The 19,027-nt window shown below is 44.5% G+C and overlaps 1 protein-coding gene across 1 annotated transcript; it reads right to left on the bottom strand.

The window, feature by feature from the left end:
• Positions 1 to 7,989: 7,989 nt before the first annotated feature.
• On the bottom strand, positions 7,990 to 17,991 carry MPV17L (MPV17 mitochondrial inner membrane protein like). The gene is made up of 4 exons (XM_058157853.1): positions 17,589 to 17,991; positions 16,614 to 16,684; positions 11,850 to 11,879; positions 7,990 to 9,398 (listed from the first exon to the last, which is right to left on the bottom strand). The coding sequence occupies exons 1-4, from the start codon at positions 17,893 to 17,895 to the stop codon at positions 9,219 to 9,221; spliced, it is 588 nt and encodes a 195-aa protein (XP_058013836.1). The 5' UTR covers positions 17,896 to 17,991; the 3' UTR covers positions 7,990 to 9,218.
• Between the last annotated feature and the right edge of the window lie 1,036 nt (positions 17,992 to 19,027).

Genomic DNA, 19,027 nt, shown 5'->3' with positions numbered 1-19,027 from the left:
AGGTGTTGTGCCTCGCCCGCCCTCCTCTCCGCAGCCGGGCCCCTCCCATCTCCTGCTATCTCAGCCAGAGACTGATAGTGAAGAAGAATGGCCTGGCATGCCTCCAGCCCCCAGCCACAGACTGAGCAAACAAACCTCCCTCCTATAGCATGTGAGCACGAAGGCAGCCACGTGCTAGAATTGCCGGCAGCAGAGCAGGAGGACGAAAAGACACAGTGGATGGATCCCCACTTCCGGAGAATGGAGAGGCGACGTCAGCAAAAGGAAGGGGGGGCAGGCCTGGATAAGTGCTGAGTCAGGGAGCCACACCCCATGGCCTATATAAAGGATCTGCTTTCTGGCATTCCTTGAGTCAGGCAAAGTCTCATCTGGTTGCTGAAGTCACACCTTGGATTCCTGCCTGCCCTGAGAACTCTGACAGGAATTGGGCAAAGCTGCAGAGGCTTCGTGGCCACGCTTGATACAGACTTCCCAGACCCGGCCGTCAGAGGAGGGAGTGGGACACGACATGTAGGGTAGATATAAAAATGTAACTATAGGTATCGATGTAGAAATATAGGTAACCCTCAACCTATGACCACGACCAAAATTTATGTTGCTAACTGGGTCATTCGGTAAGTGAATTTTGTCCTTACTTACTTACTTACTTTCTTGCCACCGTTTGTTAAGTGAATCGCTCGTTGTTAAATGAGCAACACGGTCCAGTAAGTGAATCAGGCTTCCCTGTCGATTTGGCTTGTCAGAAGGTCGCAAAAGGGGATCACATGACACCCCGGGACACTCCAACCGTCATAAATGTGAGTCAGCAGCCAAGCGATTGAATTCTGATCATGTGACCAGAGTGATGTCGTAGCGGTAAGAATTGATCATAAATCACCTTTTTTTCAGTGACGTTGTAGGTTTGAATCAATGAACTATTGTAAGTCCGTGGTAGCTCAGGCTGGTAAGAAGCCTGTTATTAGAACACAGCAGCCTGCAATTACTGCAGGTTCTAGTCCCACCAGGCCCAAGGTTGACTCAGCCTTCCATCCTTTATAAGGTAGGTAAAATGAGGATCCAGATTGTTGGGGGGGCAATAAGTTGACTTTGTATATAATATACAAATGGATGAAGACTATTGCTTAACACAATATAAGCTGCCCTGAGTCTTCGGAGAAGGGTGGGATATAAATGTAAAATTTAAAAAAAAAAAAATTAAGTCAAGGACTACTTGTGCCAGTGGTGAAATCTGAACTGGTTTACTACCGGTTCACTGGCTGCACATACTTGCTGCGTGCGAGCATGCACAGTGCGTACCACGCACCAAATGCGAGCTGCGCATGCACGGTGCACACCAAAAGGAGGCATGGGGTAAGTAGACCAGCGCGCGCAGGGGTGTGTGATCAGCTGTGGCACACGATCTTTTTTTTTTACCTTTTAAAAGCATTTTTGCAACCTATGCTCTCAGTGTACATAAAAGAAAAGATACGTTCATCAAGGTACAACATTTTAGAAGCATTTTTTAAAAGAAGTGGCAAGCGGGCAAGCGGACAAGAGGGCGACCGGGTGATTGGGTGGGAATGGGCGGCGGAGGGAGGGATTTTTGCTACCAGTTCTCCGAACCACTTGCCGCTGTCGCTACCAGATCAGCCGATCCGGTCCGAACTGGGAGCATTTCACCCCTGACCTGTGTAGCTGTAAGCAGAAGTATAAATGTAGCTGTAGATATAGAGATGTAAATGTAGGTTAAATATAGATATACAAACATATTCAAAATAATAAACTGGCCAATAATCCCATTACCAGAAAAGGAAGCAACAGTTTTTTGAGAAAGAACTCAACATGGATTAATATTTGCAACGCGCGTGTGGCATTTGGAATACAGTGACGTGGTAAGTATTTGGCTCTGTCCATGTTTCTAGTCCCTATGTTAAAGGGCTGAGGTGGGTTTTGGTTGTTTGGGAGACCAGAATAATAATTTAAAAGTAAGTGTTTTGGTGGCATTCTGAGGAAACCAGACCAGACAGCCCAGTGAGTCACAAACTTAAGTAGCAGGCGGTGATGCAGATCTACAGCTAATCTGGGGGGTGATGATTGAATTATTGGGGGTGGGATGGGCTGTCTGCTGGAAACCACCCCAAAAAATAATGGGGGAGGAAAAAACATTAATGCCATCTGGAGTAGGATGGGAGAGAACAGCAGAGCAGCATGAAGGCGACGGCCTGTCTTACAACAATTATATTAATCTGGAGACCATAAATTGCCCTGTTAGTAGACATCTCTGTGGATCATGAAGGTCAAGAAAGAATAAATCAAGGATATTGATCGCCCAAATGATACTACCAGGTGTTAGACAGTCGCAAGCTCTTGGTTGCAGGGTGTCTATGCAATGAATAGAATATAATTTATTAAATTTATTAGCCAGTCATCTTACAGAGTGGTGCAGTGGCCTAGAGGTGGCGCTCTCGCCTCACAATCAGGAGGCTGTGAGTTCGATCCTAGATAGAGGCAGATATTTCTCTTCTCTGAGCACACTGAGAATATATATCTGCTGAAGAAAACCTCTGCATTGGCAACAGGAAGGGCATCTGGCCAGTAAACGCTCAACATCTTCTGTTCATATACAGATTAAACCCCCAAATGGTCTCAATGACTCTCGGACAGGTAATAAGCAACCAATCAAAGTTCAGACTGAATTTGGCCTTTTTGTCCACCTGTCAATTCCTTCCCAAGGACTTGTAATGTTGCGGCTTAATGGTTTTTGAAGGTATCATGCTAGGATGTAGGCTGTTCCAAGTAAAGCTGCCTTTTGCAATTGACCGATGGTGATTTTGTCAATGCTCTTCAAATGGAGTCCGGATATCACAAAAACATCTGGATACACATAGGATTATTATTTGCAATTCTGTAGTTAAACTAGCATTTACTGAATTATTTTCATATTATAAATGTTTAGGGGGTCAATGAAACTGGTCAATGAGCCGAAGATGCAGTGGTTCAGTGGCTAAGATCCTGAGCTTGTCGATCGAAAGGTCGGCAGTTCAGTGGTTCGAATCCCTACTGCCGCATAACGGGGTGAGCTCCCGTTACTCAAACCTAGCAGTTCAAAAGCATGTAAAAAATGCAAGTAGAAAAATAGGGACCACCTTTGGTGGGGAGGTAACAGTGTTCCGTGCGCCTTTGGCGTTTAGTCATGCTGGCCACATGACCACGGAGCCGTCTTCGGATAGCGCTGGCTCTTTGAAAAGGAGATGAGCACCACCCCCTAGAGTCGGGAACAACTAGCACATATGTGCGAGGGGAACCTTCACCTTTAGAATAGAATAGAATAGAATTTTATATTGGCCAAGTGTGATTGAACACACAAGGAATTTGTCTCAGTGCATATGCTCTCAGTGTACATAAAAGAAAAGATACCTTCATCAAAGTACAAAGGCCGAGCTTTCAAAATTCTGTAATTGTAGGCAGAAGATGACCTTGATGGAGACCTACAAAAACTGTTACGTAGGCAAAAGAGGATGAGAAAAGAAAAAGATAATGTTTGAAAGTAACTCAAGCAGATTCCACCCCGATTCACTGAACCGTAACAAGCAAGGAGAAACAGCACAGAGTCACAAAATTCTGTTATTCTAGCCGATTTCGCTCAAAGTAGCTTTAGACTTCCTGCAGAGTTGATTTCCTAGAAGAGATGACAATTATTATGTCCTACTGTAAGAAAGCTGCGGTTCCCGGAATTTTTGCAGTGTTCTTCTTTCTTGACCGGGTTTTACATTGACGGGTCGGCGTTAATGTTGAAATTGCAGTTTAGAATTGCAGCAAAGTGGGGGCTTGTTTCTTCTTCTGTAGGAAACCATTTGATCAGGCTGGGTGGGTGGGTAGCTATCGCAGACCAGGCCTGTAATTTTGGTCCCAGAAATTTTGGTCACAAGGAGCGTAAAAGAACCATTTTCTGCTCCAACTCCTGAGTCCTTAATAGGTTGATAGAGCGAAGGAATGATTTATTTTTTACTTCCGGTATTTTTACAGCACATGGCTCTGCAAAGCTAAGAAACTAACTTTAGTCCTCCCTTTGTGAATTTCTTTTTTCACAAAGCAAAAAAAAAAAAGGATGTGGAGACTCTAGAAAGAGTGCAGAGAACAGCAACAAAGATGATTAGGGGACTGGAGACTGTATGTCTAGTTTTATTCTGATTCTTGATGAACGTATCTTTTCTTTTATGTACACTGAGAGCATATGCATCAAGACAAATTCCTTGTGTGTCCAATCACATTTGGCCAATAAAGAATTCTATTCTATTCTATTCTATTCTATTCTATTCTATTCTATTCTGTTCTGTTCTGTTCTGTTCTGTTCTATTCTAATGAATTGGGGACGTGGTGGCTCAGTGGCTGAGATGCTGAGCTTGTCAATTGAAAGGTCGGCAGTTCAGCGGTTCGAATCCCTAGTGTCGTGTCAGGGGGTGAGCTCCCGTGACTTGTCCCAGTTTCTGCCAACCTAGCAGTTCGAAAGCACGTAAAAAATGCAAGTAGAAAAATAGGGACCACTTTTGGTGGGGAGGTAACAGTGTTCCTTGCGCCTTTGGCATTTAGTCATGCTGGCCACATGACCATGGAGACATCTTTGGATAGCACTGGCTCTTTGAAAAGGAGATGAGCACCGCCCCCTAGAGTTGGGAACGACTAGCACATATGTGCGAGGAGAACCTTCACCTTTAGAATAGAATAGAATAGAATAGAATTTTATATTGGCCAAGTGTGATTGAACACACAAGGAATTTGTCTCAGTGCATATGCTCTCAGTGTACATAAAAGAAAAGATACCTTCATCAAAGTCCAAAGGCCAAGCTTTCAAAATTCTGTAATTGTAGGCAGAAGATGACCTTGATGGAGACCTACAAAAACTGTTACGTAGGCAAAAGAGGATGAGAAAAGAAAGAGATAATGTTTGAAAGTAACTCAAGCAGATTCCACCCCGATTCACTGAACCGTAACAAGCAAGGAGAAACAGCACAGAGTCGCAAAATTCTGTTATTCTAGCCGATTTCGCTCAAAGTAGCTTTAGACTTCCTGCAGAGTTGATTTCCTAGAAGAGATGACAATTATTATGTCCTACTGTAAGAAAGCTGCGGTTCCCGGAATTTTTGCAGTGTTCTTCTTTCTTGACCGGGTTTTACATTGACGGGTCGGCGTTAATGTTGAAATTGCAGTTTAGAATTGCAGCAAAGTGGGGGCTTGTTTCTTCTTCTGTAGGAAACCATTTGATCAGGCTGGGTGGGTGGGTAGCTATCGCAGACCAGGCCTGTAATTTTGGTCCCAGAAATTTTGGTCACAAGGAGCGTAAAAGAACCATTTTCTGCTCCAACTCCTGAGTCCTTAATAGGTTGATAGAGCGAAGGAACGATTTATTTTTTACTTCCGGTATTTTTACAGCACATGGCTCTGCAAAGCTAAGAAACTAACTTTAGTCCTCCCTTCGTGAATTTCTTTTTTAACAAAGCAAAAAAAAAAAGAATGTGGAGACTCTAGAAAGAGTGCAGAGAACGGCAACAAAGATGATTAGGGGATTGGAGACTGTATGTCTAGTTTTATTCTGATTCTTGATGAACGTATCTTTTCTTTTATGTACACTGAGAGCATATGCATCAAGACAAATTCCTTGTGTGTCCAATCACATTTGGCCAATAAAGAATTCTATTCTATTCTATTCTATTCTATTCTATTCTATTCTGCTCTGTTCTGTTCTGTTCTGTTCTGTTCTATTCTAATGAACTGGGGACGTGGTGGTTCAGTGGCTGAGATGCTGAGCTTGTCAATTGAAAGGTCGGCAGTTCAGCGGTTCGAATCCCTAGTGCCGCGTCAGGGGGTGAGCTCCCGTGACTTGTCCCAGCTTCTGCCAACCTAGCAGTCCGAAAGCACGTAAAAAATGCAAGTAGACAAATAGGGACCACCTTTGGTGGGAAGGGAACAGAGTTCTGTGCGCTTTTAGCATTGAGTCATGCCGGCCACATGACCACGGAGACGTTTTCGGACAGCGCTGGCTCTTCGGCTTTGAAACGGAGATGAGCACCGCCCCGTAGAGTCGGGAACGACTAGCACATATGTGCGAGGGGAACCTTTATCTTTACCTTTAGTTTAATGAAAAGAAGGACTAGGGGAGACATGATAGCAGCGTTCCGATATCTCAGGGGCTGCAGTAAAGAAGAGGGAGTCTAGCTATTCTCCAAAGCACCTGAAGGCAGAACAAGAAGCAATGGGTGGAAACTCATCAAGGAGAGAAGCAACCTAGAACTAAGGAGGAATTTCCTGACAGAACAATTAATCAGTGGAACAACTTTCCTCCAGAAGTTGTGGATGCTCCAACACTGGAAGTTTTTAAAAAGCGATTGGACAACCGTTTGTCTGAAATGGTATAAGGTTTCCTGCTTGGGTTAGACTAGAAGACCTCCAAGGTCCCTTCCAACTCCGTTATTCTGCTTCTGTTATTCTCCTACAAATGAGAAACTGAGAAGAATTAAAAGGTGGGACAGAGAACTGGTGGCTTTGAAGGTGGTTTCTGATTTTTATTTTTATTTTCCTTGCCCTTGTCTGAAAAAAAAAATAGTAATTGTGAGCAGCCTTACTGGCAAGGTTATTGTTGTTGTGCCTCGTCCGCTTTCCCCACAGCCGGGGCCTGTCTTATCTGCTTCCGAACGCTGAGGAATGTCCTAACATGCCTCCCGGCCCCAGCCCTGGCTCCATGCCCAGACAGGCCGAGGAAGAAGAAGCGCCCCCAGCCCTGGCTCCATGCCCAGCCAAACGGAGCAACTAGACCTCGACCCCTTCCCCACAGCATGTGAGCCTGAGGAAGGTCAATTACCAACAGCTGCAGACTGGAGTGACCCTCGCTTCAGGAGAATTGATAGGCGGTGGCAACAGAAGGAAGGGAGGGGCAGGCCTGGATAAGTGCTGAGTCATGGAGCCACACCCCATGGCCTATATAAAGGACCTGCTTTCTGGCATTCTCTGAGTCAGGCAAAGTCTACCTTATCTTGTTGAAGTCACTTTCTGGTCTCCTGCCCGCCTTGAGAACTTTGCTAGGACTTTGGCAGAGCTGCAGAGGCACGCCTGATTCGGATTTCCCTGACCCGGCCGTCAGCGGAGGAGTGGGACACAACATCTGTTTCTCTGTAGCTGGGACTCCACAACTGCTTATGTCGGCCATGCACCAAGCATCTGGATCACACCTTCCTTTTGCAAAGCACGGTGGTTCATTCTCTTCCTCTCAAGCGTGTTTCTCAACCTTCTTTAAGGATAATTTGGGGAGAGCTTCAGTTGTGTGTTGTCTATCCTCATTTAGTTAACACAGCATAAACACCAAGGGTGGGATTCAGAAATTTTAGCAACCGGTTCTCTGCCTGGTTGCTGGGTGGGTGTGGCCCTGGTGGGCGTGGCCTACTCGGCCTCCTGCACCACAGGTGTGTGTGTGTTTTTGCCCTCCCTAGATTCTGGAGGCTTTCCTTGAGCCTCCGGAAAGGCGAAAACAGCCTCCCCCAGGCTCCGGAAGCCCTCCAGAGGCCAGAAACTGTCCCGCTTTTAGATTTCCAGCAGGCCCATTTTTCAACCTCCCAGAGCCTCTGCGTGGGCCCTGCACTTACCTGGCATCCAAAACGGGCTGCGTTGAGACTCCTGGGAGGGGCAGGGCAGGGTGGGGTGGGTGGGGTCAGCCAATCCTTGCAACTACCAGTTCGGCGAACCAGATTAAAATTAGCATCCGGTTCTCCCGAACCGGTCTGAACCAGCCGAATGCCACCCCTGGTAAACATCTGTTACCCCCTCATACATGTAAGGAACGGGGGTATATTTATAAATGCACGAATATGCACCATTAACAAGTCATTACTAAGGGGCCATTAAAAAGATCCAGGAAACCATTTGATGCGTTCTTTTCTGTAATCATGGATCGCATTCAGGTTTCTGCAGCTGAAAAGAAAACAAAAAAAAAAAGCCACAGGAGACAGGAACGTATTACAGCAGTTTTAAACAGCGTACGAAAAGTGTTTTGCTCTCCAATTGTTCCATTAGCCGGAGATCATTAAACATGCATGCATTGAACAACAGGAGTTTTCTTAATTTACACAATTGCCAGCCCCCGTATTAGTCACAACATTGTTTTGAAAATAGTAACACGTAAGGGATTTTGCAGAATAAGACACTGTTTGGGGGGAAAAAACCTGGATAGGACTAGAAAAATTACGTAGGAAATACATTACGTAGCATGCAACCTCTCGGTATCACATTTTGACGGCATTAAAAATATGGGAATTACAGTACAGCTAACAAGATTGAAATGTTTTACTTGCCTCCCTGTTATTGAATAAAAAGAAAATTTTGATAGCACCCCTCCCAGTGGTGAAATCCAGCCGGATCTATCCGGTTCACGCGATCCGGTAAGGCTGGCAGCAGGAGGCTCCGCTCACCCGCCCAGACATCAACACATCCCGTTTTTGACCCTCTGTGCGCACTCACATTTGCGATCTGGTAGCGAAGGTAAGTGCATTTCACCCCTAACCCCTCCCCCTCTAATATATTTGTAAAGGAGGTCCTTACCAAATCCATTTTTGCACCTCATTTAGATTGCTTTTTGTGTGCTTTTTTTCAATAAGAATATGTTCCAGTACGTACAGAAAATATTATCCGTAAGAATCTTAATCATGAACAACTACGACTACAGGATACATACAGGTAGTCCTTGACTTACGACCGCAACTAGAATTGTTGTTGCTAGCAAGGCGGTTGTGCATTGAATCGCACCTGATTCTGTGGGCTTTTTTTTTTTTTTTGGCCACGATCTTTAGTGAATCCCTACAGTTGTCAGGTGAAACGCAAGTCTGTTAAGCAAATCCATATTACCCCCATTGATTTCGCTTGTCGGAAGCCCTGCTGGAAAAGATTGCAAATTGGGATCACACACGCCCCTGGGACATTGCACCCGTTGTTAATATATGCCGGGTTGTCAAGAGCTCAAATTCTGATCACAGGACCGTGGGAATCAGTGGTGGTCTTCAGCCAGTTCTATCCGGTTCGTGCGAACCGGTAGCGGTGGCTGCGGGAGGCTCCGCCCAACCGCCCAGACGTCATCACGTCCCATTTTTGATGCTCCGTGCATGCGGTAAGTGAATACCACCCCTCGTGGGAATGCTGCAACAATCATAAATACGAGATTGGTCCTAAGCCTTGGTCATCTTGGTTCCGTTGATGGTTTATTTCCCTGAAGACGTCTTGCCTGGATCCGCCTTCTCCGCATGGAACAGCTTGAAAACCGACGTCGCTGTTCCGTCTCCGCTTTGTTGTGAAAAGCACAGGAAAATGGCCCAGAGGAAGCCACAAAAACCGGTAAATGCTGTCCGCAGGTAAACAGGAACAAAGCTGAAGTTGGAGAGCTGTTTGGAAGTGAAAGAGTATACGAATTACTATTGGCTGTTTGCTTTTATTATGAATTGCTCACGCTACTATATAATTGCTACTGATTAAACCAACATTTGCTGTTTGCTTCTGATGTGAGATACTGCTAGAAATCATTGATTCGGAAATCAAGCTTTTTTATTGGCTTCTGCTTACATGATTCTATACTGTCAGAAATTAGCTGTTAGGAACTAATTCTAGCTGAGTACATTGTCACCTTAATACTGGTTGGCATTAGTGCAAAGTTTGTTATCTCGTTTCTGTGTCTTGCTTCTGTTCTTGGCTCGAAAGCTAGGAACATCCTTGAAAATATAAAAGAAACAGATACCCAGGAATATCAGGCCCCATCAGTGATGGGATTCAATTTTTTTTACTACTGATTCTGTGGGCGTGGCATGGTGGGCGTGGGTCCATTGCCTCCCCACTCCAGGAGAAGGATACTGTAAAATCCCCATTCCCTCCTCACTCCAGGGGAAGGTTACTGCAAAATCCCCAATCCCTCCCCACTCCAGGGGAAGGATACTGTAAAATCTCCATTCCCTTCTCACTCCAGGGGAAGGTTACTGCAAAATCTCTGTTCCCTCCCCACTCCAGGGGAAGGATACTGTAAACTCTCCATTCCCTTCTCACTCCAGGGGAAGGTTACTGCAAAATCTCCGTTCCCTCCCCACTCCAGGGGAAGGATACTGTAAACTCTCCATTCCCACCCCACTCCAGGGGAAGGTTACTGCAAAATCCCCATTTCCTCCCGATCAGCTGGGACTTGGGAGGCAGAGAATAAACAGGTGCAGGGCCAGCCAGAGGTGGTATTTACCGGTTCTCCAAACTGCTCAAAATTTCCACTACGGGTTCTCCAGAACTGGTCAGAACCTACTGAAACCCATCTCATCGGTGGTGGGATTCAAATAATTGAACAACCGGTTCTCTCCCCTAATGATTTCTTCCAACAACCAGTTCACCAAACTGCTCAGAAAGTTAACAACCGGTTCTCCCGAAGTGGTGCGAACTGGCTGAATCCCACCACTGCATCTCATAGATAAAGGAACCAGAGTAGGGAGTTTCCCTGCCTCATAAATCCTGAATCCTGAACGCATTCTGCCAAACAAACAACTTGACCAGGGAGGGAAACCTCCCCTACACAAGGCTATCGATAAGGTGGACAGAGACAGGGGCCTGAGCAAAGAAACTCTTTAAAGACCCCGTTTTAACGAACCTTTATCTCTGATTGGGTAAACTTGTCGCAGGAGTGTGGCTACTTCTTACATGCATTTTGTCTGTATCTTTTGGAAATAGTTTTATCACCCCAGCTTTTGTTTTGGCCATAAATAAAAGCCGATATTTGTTTTTTGCAAGCCTCCTCTGAAGTCTCACTTTCTTTTGTAGACATTTCATTATTCAATGAGGAGCAGGAGGTATAGGAAGAGGAAGCGATGGACGGAGGAGGAGGAGGAGGAGGAGAAAGTGGAGAAGGATGGGGGGGAGGATGAGGATGGGGAAGAGGAGGTGGAAGGGGAGGAGGAGAAGGTGGAGGAGAAGGACGGGAGGGGGGAGGAGGATGAGGATGGGGAAGAGGAGGTGGAAGGAGAGGAGGAGCAGGAAGTGTAGGAAGAGAAGGTGGAGGAAAAGGACAGGGGAGGAAGAGGTGGAAGGGGAGGAGGAGAAGGTGGAGGAGAAGGACGGGAGGGGGAAGGAGCAGGAGGATGGGGAGGAGGTGGTGGAAGGGGAGAAGCAGGAGCAGGAGGTGGTGGAGGAGGAAGAAGACTATGGGGTCCTTGGTAATTTACTAGTAATTTCACCATAGAATGTGGATGAATTCTCTGTCTTTCATTAAACCTTCATTTGTGTCTGCTCTTCATCCCAAATGAAGGCAGGAAATATTCTCACAAGATGGAGAATACCAAAGGTCTAACAGAAAGCCAAACCCGATAGAGACCCACCCTCTACAGCTTCTAACTATAGAACCAGATCCAGCAAGTTCTGGCAGGTTCTGGAGAACCGATAGCAGAAATTTTGAGCAGTTTGGAGAACCAGCAAATACCACCTCTGGCTGGCCCCAGAGTGGGGTGGGAATGGAGATTTTGCAATATCCTTCCCCTGCCACACCCACCAAGCCACCAAGAACTACGCCCACAGAACTGGTAGTAAAAAAATTTGGATTTCACCACTACATAAAACAGGGGTCTCCAACCTTGGCAACTTTAAGACTTGTGGACTTCAACTCCCAGAGTTCCTCAGCCAGCAAAACTGGCTGAGGAATTCTGGGAGTTGAAGTCCACAAGTCTTAAAGTTGCCAAGGTTGGAGACCCCTGGCATAGAACACCTTAAGAACAAAACGCAAAAGCAGAAGCATCTTTCCAAAGGAGCGGAAATCTTATAAGGAAACCGCAATGCATCAGGTTCTTCCATCCCAGGTTAACGCTGACACTCACCTGTACAAAAGGCCAGTACATCAACCCTGTCTGGAATAAAAACAATTCTTGGATTAGAGTCATGAAAACGGAGAATATGAGAAAAAAATATCTGTCGCCCTCCTGCAAAGACTTGGTTCACTCCATGGGAAGACGTTGTAAGGCCGTAATTCGTGCTGAAGGTTACCCAACTAAGCACTAACTGACGTGGTAATCATTTTTGTATATCTCTTTTTTCTTCTTCTGTATACTGTAACTGCTATTCTAATAGCAAATCCTTCATCAAAGTTATTTCACTACGTTCTTGATTAAATTATCTTTCCATTGATATATAATTTTATGGTACTACTCCAAAAAAAAGTGGTGTTATTAGCTAGTTTTAGAAAAAAAAACCATTTTTCTCAAAAGGTTTCCACAATTTTGGCCACTACTGTAGTCTCCTCCACCTTTCCAATATAATAAATAGGAGTCAATAGAAGAGAACGTTTGTAGCTCAGGGTTGAACTGTGGGGTTCTTGGTGCTGTTTAAGCTTGGTGGTTTTCTTGTAGACGTTTCATTGCCCAACTTGGTAACATCATCAGTGCTACAAGGGCAAGGCCCCATCTCCCTTCTGGAGAGCTCAGAGACCATCAAGGGCCTCATAAATTAAGAGTGCCTTCCTTTGTAAGGATGAATCTCTCTCAATATTCTTTGGAGAAAGTCCCAGCCTTTCATGTTGTCTAATAAATACTGCAGTAAGTCTTGATTCATTGCTTTGGGTGCTGAGTTTGATTCCACAACATTATCGGGGGCACCCAGTCACAACCGCTAACTAAAATAACAGAGGACGTAAAGAATGTAATTTGAATATTATGAGCCAAGACTATTAAAAAAAAAATTGTGGAAGGAAACACTGATTACATCCGTACACTGCTCCCAGCTATAACTCAAGGTGTTGTGTTTCGGATTAACGCAATCGTTGCGGTGTGCAGAGCTCGGTTTAGGATTGAATAGGCTCTACACACCCAGTTCATTCGGCTTTATGTAAGACTTCCTGATTTGCAAATCATGGCTTAGTGCGATGTGTCAAGCCAGCATATGCACGGGTGGGTGTGAAATTCACGTTTGTAAGTATTCTTTTATCCGCTCTGATCTTGGATGGATTCCACCGACACTTTAAGATAAGCCAACATTACACCACAGACAATATGGTTGTCCCTTTGCCAGACTGGTGAATGAATCTTTCAAGAAATTAAGGCTTCCTTGATCAGCAAATGAAACAAGGCCTTTTTTCTGATATCAATACAATTGAGCTTGTCCAGAAATATTTTACAAGAAGAGTTCTCCACTCCTCTGAATACAACAGAATACCTTATGCCGCCAGATTTGAAATCCTGGGTTGAGAAAATTTAGAACTCCGCCGCCTTCGACATGATCTGAATTTAACTCGTAGAATCATCTATTACAATGTCCTTCCTGTCGAAGACTACTTCAGCTTCAATTGCAACAATACACGAGCACACAATAGATTTAAGCTTAATGTTAACCGCTCCAATCTTGATTGCAGAAAATATGACTTCAGTAACAAGAGTTGTTAATGCCTGGAATGCACTACCTGACTCTGGGGTCTCTTCCCAAAATCCCCAAAGCTTCAACCAAAAACTGTCTACTATTGACCTCACTCCATTCCTAAGAGGGCTGTAAGGGGCGTGCATAAGAGCACAAGCGTGTCTACCGTTTCTGTCCTATTGTTTCCTTTCATTATATCCAGTTAATATAGTTATTACATACTTATGCTTATATATATATATGCTTATATACTGTAGTTATTCCATGCTTATGCTTATATATACTGTGTGACAAAATAAATAAATCAAATAAATAAATGGCTGTGTTTCTTTCAACAAACAAACTTCAGCTTTAATTGCAATAATACAAGGGCAACCAATAGATTTAAACTTAATGTAAACCGCTTTAATCTAGATTGCAGAAAATATGACTTCTGCAACAGAATCATCAGTGCTTGGAATACTTTACCTGACTCTGTGGTCTCTTCCCATAATCCTAATAGCTTTAACCAAAAACTTTCTACTATTGACCTCACCCCATTCCTAAGAGGACCATAAGGGGCGTGCATAAGCGCACAAACGTGCCTACCGTTCCTGTCCTATTGTTTTTCTTTTCTTCTTCCTATATATGTTTATATGTGTATATACTATATAATCTTTTTGTATGATGTTGTGACAAAATAAATAAATAAATAAAATAAATAAAATAAGTTTTTTTTTCTTGTCCTGCAGTTTCTAACAGGAGCATTTCCAAAGACCTGAAATCTGAGAGACATGAAATGAAGCGTGATCTAAAGCAGTTACGCAACCACAAAACGGTGTGTGTTTGTGCCTGCTTAAGCATGGTCTGCAAACATTTACTCTTTTTTTTTCTTCTTTAAAGCAATTTTCACTTAACAGTGCTTTGTCAGGATTCCAAGGAACAACTTCTTAACTGCCATGTTTATTTATTCCATAATCTATAATAGTGTTTCTGAAACATTTTTCTCTCTCTCCTGAGAACTCCCAAAACAGCTTTTGCTTGCTGATATTTATTGTTATTATTATTAAATCATTCGATATTTCTTGAATTAAATTAAAATTTTAAAAAATATTTTTTAAAAAAATTAAAAAATCGACACACCCGCGGCCCCTAACCGTTTCTCACAATTGCCAAAAAAAAATTGAAATTTAAATATTGTATAATTTTTCAACATAAATTGTCAGATAATGTTGATTCTGGAGACACCCACCCCCCCTAGAGTTTTTTGGGGAAACCACATTTTAAGAAACACTATAGAATTACAAAACACACTAATAGTGTAATAGGCAGTGGTGGAATTATTATTTTTTTTACTATCAGTTCTGTGGGTGTGGCTTGGTGGGCGTGGCTTGGTGGGCGTGGCAGGAGAAGGATACTACAAAATCTCCATTCACACCCCTCTCCAGGGAAAGGATATTGCAAAATTCCCATTCCCTCCCCACTCTGAGGCCAGCCATAGGTGGTATTTGGCAATTCTCCGAACTACTCAAAATTTCCTCTACCGGTTCTCCAGAACCTGTCAGAACCTGCTAAATTTCACCCCTGCCAATTTGTCTCAATCAGCTGGCTAGCTTATTCTAAAAGAATAAGACTTGAAATCCTGGGTTGATAAAACTTGGAACTCTGTCGCCTTCGACAGGACCTGGTTTTAGCTCATAGAAACATCCGTTGTAATGTCCTTCCTGCCAACGACTACTTCAGTTTCAACTACAATAACACAAGAGCTACCAATAGATTTAAACTTAATGTCAACCGCTCCAGTTTGGATTGCAGAAAATATGATTTCTGTAACAGAATTATCTGTGCTTGGAATGTATTACCTGACTCTGTGGTCTCTTCTCATAACCCCAAAAGTTTTAAACAAAATCTATCCACTGTTGACCTCACCCCATTCCTAAGAGGATTCTAAGGGGCGTGCATAAGAGCACAAATGTGCCTACCGTTCCTGTCCTATTGTTTCTTTCCCTACATATATATATATGCTTATACTTCCTTGTTTCTCCTCATATATATGTTTATATATTATATAATCTTTTTGTGTTATGCTTGTGTATATTGTTTTGACAAAATTAATTAATTAAATAAATAAATAAAAAGAAAAGTGCATACTATTTTCCCCCCCAATTTTGCAGCAAAATTTAAACACACATTTTTCTGTTTTTGTTGAAGGCTACTCTTCAGCCTCCTATTTTCATTTAAACGTTTGCAAAGTTGCAGTGACTAAGAATTAGAAGGTAGAAGACAAAAAGTAAACAGACGAAAAGAAAATGAAAAAAAGGAGAGAAAGAGGAGAGACAGGCGTAGCCCTTATGTAATTTTAATGGGAAATGCTCACATTTCAGGCAGCCATAGACAATATTCTGATATAGTCCATGAAGTAATTTGTTAAGAAAGCCATGACTGATGCACGGGGACTTAGTTGATTAGCTTTCTTCTGTCTTCTATTCTGCCTTGCGGGCTTTTGGAAAGCTCTTTACACATGCATTAATTTTTCAGCCAATACAATTCCCTACGCTGCTGATCCAATGAAAAATGTATTTTTGATTTCCAGGATTCGGCAATAACTTCGTTGGAAAGGCAGGCTTTTAAACAATTTTTGTAAGAGAAATGTTTGTTTTGATCTCGCTGTTAAGGGATTGGAAGGCATTATTGGTGCTTAGTTTTTGTTGTTTTTTTACTGATTCGAAAAAAGTTAACTAATGATGATTGTAGGGGTATAATTAAGTTGGGACGAAAATCTTTTAGCATATGTTTGTCGGGGGGGGGTTGTGAAGGGAGGGGAGAGGGGAGGGGGGGGAAAGGGGGGGAAAATTTCTGTAAAACTTTTTGAATAAAAAAGAAAAAAGAAAAAAGTTAATTAAGTTCATATTAGCATAACAGAGAGAAGCAAATTTTGTGTAGAAAATGGTTGTAAAAAATCTCATAATATTATAAGTTTCATGTGATGTATTGGAGTAGATTAGTCGGGTTTTTTAAAAAAATTATATTGCATAAGCTTAAGAAGACAAAAATTAAAGAATTAAAGATACACAAGGCCTATTTGTTTTATGGTAAGTCAGATTTATCTGCCCATATTTTGGTATCTGTGCCTGGTTTTCTTATTTGTACTACTTGTGTCTTGAATATATTTCAGAATGTACAGTGAAGAATTTTTTTAAAAGATGCTATAGATGTTTGACTTGATGGGCTCCTATGCGTGACAAGCCTACACTTACCTTATATGTGTTCCAGAATTTCTGCCGGCAGTCTGCAAATATATCCTCTTTTCCCTGAAGCATTCTCATGCCTGATTAAAGGAAAATAAGATGTTAGAAATGGAAGGATGGACAAATCTAACCAAATTGCCTATGGGTCTTGCAAAAAAACAACAACAGATGGCCTTGCAAAGGAAAAAAAATGTGCTTCTTCATAAGGAAGCAAAGAACAATAATTTTAGATTTTTCTCCAAAGTCACAGTTTACAGGAAATGAAAATGATCGCTAACACTGATGATGTTACCTAGTTGGGTCATGAAATGTCTGCAAGAAAACAACCACGTTCAAAGAGCACCAAGGACCCCACAATCCTCTTCTCCTTCTCCTTCTCCTTCTTCTTCCTTCTCCTCCTCTTCATTCTTCTTCTTCCTTCTCTTCCTCATTCTTCTTCTTCTTCCTTCTTCTCCTCATCATTCTTCTTCTTCCTTCTCTTCCTCATTCTTCTTCTTCTTCCTTCTCCTCCTCTTCATTCTTCTTCTTCCTTCTCTTCCTCATTCTTCTTCTTCCTTCTCCTCCTCCTCCTCCTTCTCCTCCTCCTCCTTCTCTCTCCTTCCGCCCCTCCTCCTCATTCTTCTTCTTCCTTCTTCCCCTCCCCCTCCTCCCCACCTCTTCTCTTCCTCCTCCATTCTACAAACCCCTATAAACCCCGGCCTTAGATATCGCACCTTTCCATCCCCCCACCCCAAAAAAACCCCAACCGACCTCTCCGTCGCTGGCTTTGCAACCGGGCGCCCGCCAGAGGAGCGCTGTAACTTCAGCCGTCGCCCACCGTCTCCCCAGCGACCGTTGCGGGCTCCTACTAGTCTATTGGGTGTATTGGGGGGGGGTAGGATGGGGTGGGGTACGCGCTCTGCACGTGCTCAGAGGAGGGGGGGAGGCGCGAGCTAGCCAGGTTCTCCCCTTCCTTCCTTCCTTTCCCCTCCCCAGCCCACTCACCGGAGTAGAAAGCCAGGATGGCCACGGGCGCTCCTACCAGCTGGTCGCAGCCCACCTTGGCCAACACGGCGCCGGCTCCTCGTCCGGGCAAGAGCCGCTCCAACCCCCGGAGCCAAAGGTAGTTGAAGTTGGCGTGGAAGGTCAGAGCCACCAACGCCACCCGCCGGGTCTGAGCCCAGTCGGCGCGTTGGCCCGGCCGGAGACGGAGGTGCTGCTGGACAGCATCCCCCGCCGCGAAGAGGCTGCCGTACAACCCCACGTTGCAAAGCCAGGGCGAGCGGCGGACCAGGCGAGCCAAGCGTTGCATCCTCGCCGGGACTTCCAGCAGCAGCAGCTGCTGCTGCGCCCAGCTTTTCCCCGCCGCTCCCCCCGACCCCAGTTCCCACCAGCCACACGCCACTCCCTCCACGCGGGGTTGTTGCTGGCACTGCCTTGCCTGCCTAGAAACAGCCCGCAGCCCCCACCCCCACCCCATATCCCCCTCCCCGGAGTCGCCAGATACAAAGAGAGACAGATGAGTTGGAAGGGACCTTCGTAGGTCATCTAGTCCAACCAACCTTCCCCCCCCACACACACAAGGAGACCCTGCCTACGCCGTTTCTGACCGATGGCAGCCCAGTCTCTCTTCTTGAAAGCTTCCGGTGATTGAAGCTCCCACAACTTCCAAAGGCAACTTCTGTTCCACTGAATATAGAATACCAGAGTTAGAAGGGACCTTCCAGGTCATCTAGTCCAACCCCCGCCTCCGCCCAAGCAGGAGACCCTACACCATTTCTGACAGATGGCAGTCCAGTCTCCTCTTGAAAGCTTCCAGCGACTGAAGCTCCCACAACTTCTGAAGGCAACTTCTGTTCCACTGAATATAGAATACCAGAGTTAGAAGGGACCTTCCAGGTCATCTAGTCCAACCCCCGCCCCCGCCCAAGCAGGAGACCCTACACCATTTCTGGCGGATGGCAGTCCAGTCTCTTCTTGAAAGCTTCCAGCGACTGAAGCTCCCACAACTTCTGAAGGCAAGCTGTTCCACTGAATATAGAATACCAGAGTTAGAAGGGACCTTGTAGGTCATCTAGTCCAACCCCCACCTCCGCCCAAGCAGGAGACCCTACACCATTTCTGGCAGATGGCAGTCCAGTCTCTTCTTGAAAGCTTCCAGTGATTGAAGCTCCCACAACTTCTGAAGCCAGGAAGGGACATTCCTGCCCTGGTTGGGATGGGACGGAGTTTTGGGGTCCATCAGAACCCGGGAAAGTCTTTGGATAGGTTAATATTTTTTCCCCAGAATCCTTGGTGCTGTCTGAGCATGGTTGTTAGAAGTTATTTTCATAACAACAACTCTGAGATGGACTGGACTGAGCAATGGACTAGGCTGAGATCAGCCAGCCAGCTTTCATGTCTGAGGCAGGACTAGAACTCTTCCATCACCTAGTTTCTAGACT

The sequence above is a fragment of the Ahaetulla prasina genome, chromosome 14 (genome assembly GCF_028640845.1).
Source record: "Ahaetulla prasina isolate Xishuangbanna chromosome 14, ASM2864084v1, whole genome shotgun sequence".
NCBI classification, from domain to species: domain Eukaryota; kingdom Metazoa; phylum Chordata; class Lepidosauria; order Squamata; family Colubridae; genus Ahaetulla; species Ahaetulla prasina.
Note: the sequence above shows the minus strand (reverse complement) of the source record. Positions and strands in the feature narration are given on the sequence as shown.

Coding starts and splice junctions, on each gene's coding strand:
- MPV17L (XM_058157853.1), bottom strand. CDS start 17,895: ATGCAACGCTTGGCTCGCCTGGTCCGCCGCTCGCCCTGGCTTTGCAAC. Junction 16,685..17,588: donor CATCCTGGCTTTCTACTCCG/GTGAGTGGGCTG, acceptor TCCTTTAATCAG/GCATGAGAATGCTTCAGGGA. Junction 9,399..11,849: donor TGTACTGGCCTTTTGTACAG/GTGAGTGTCAGC, acceptor ACTTCCAAACAG/CTCTCCAACTTCAGCTTTGT.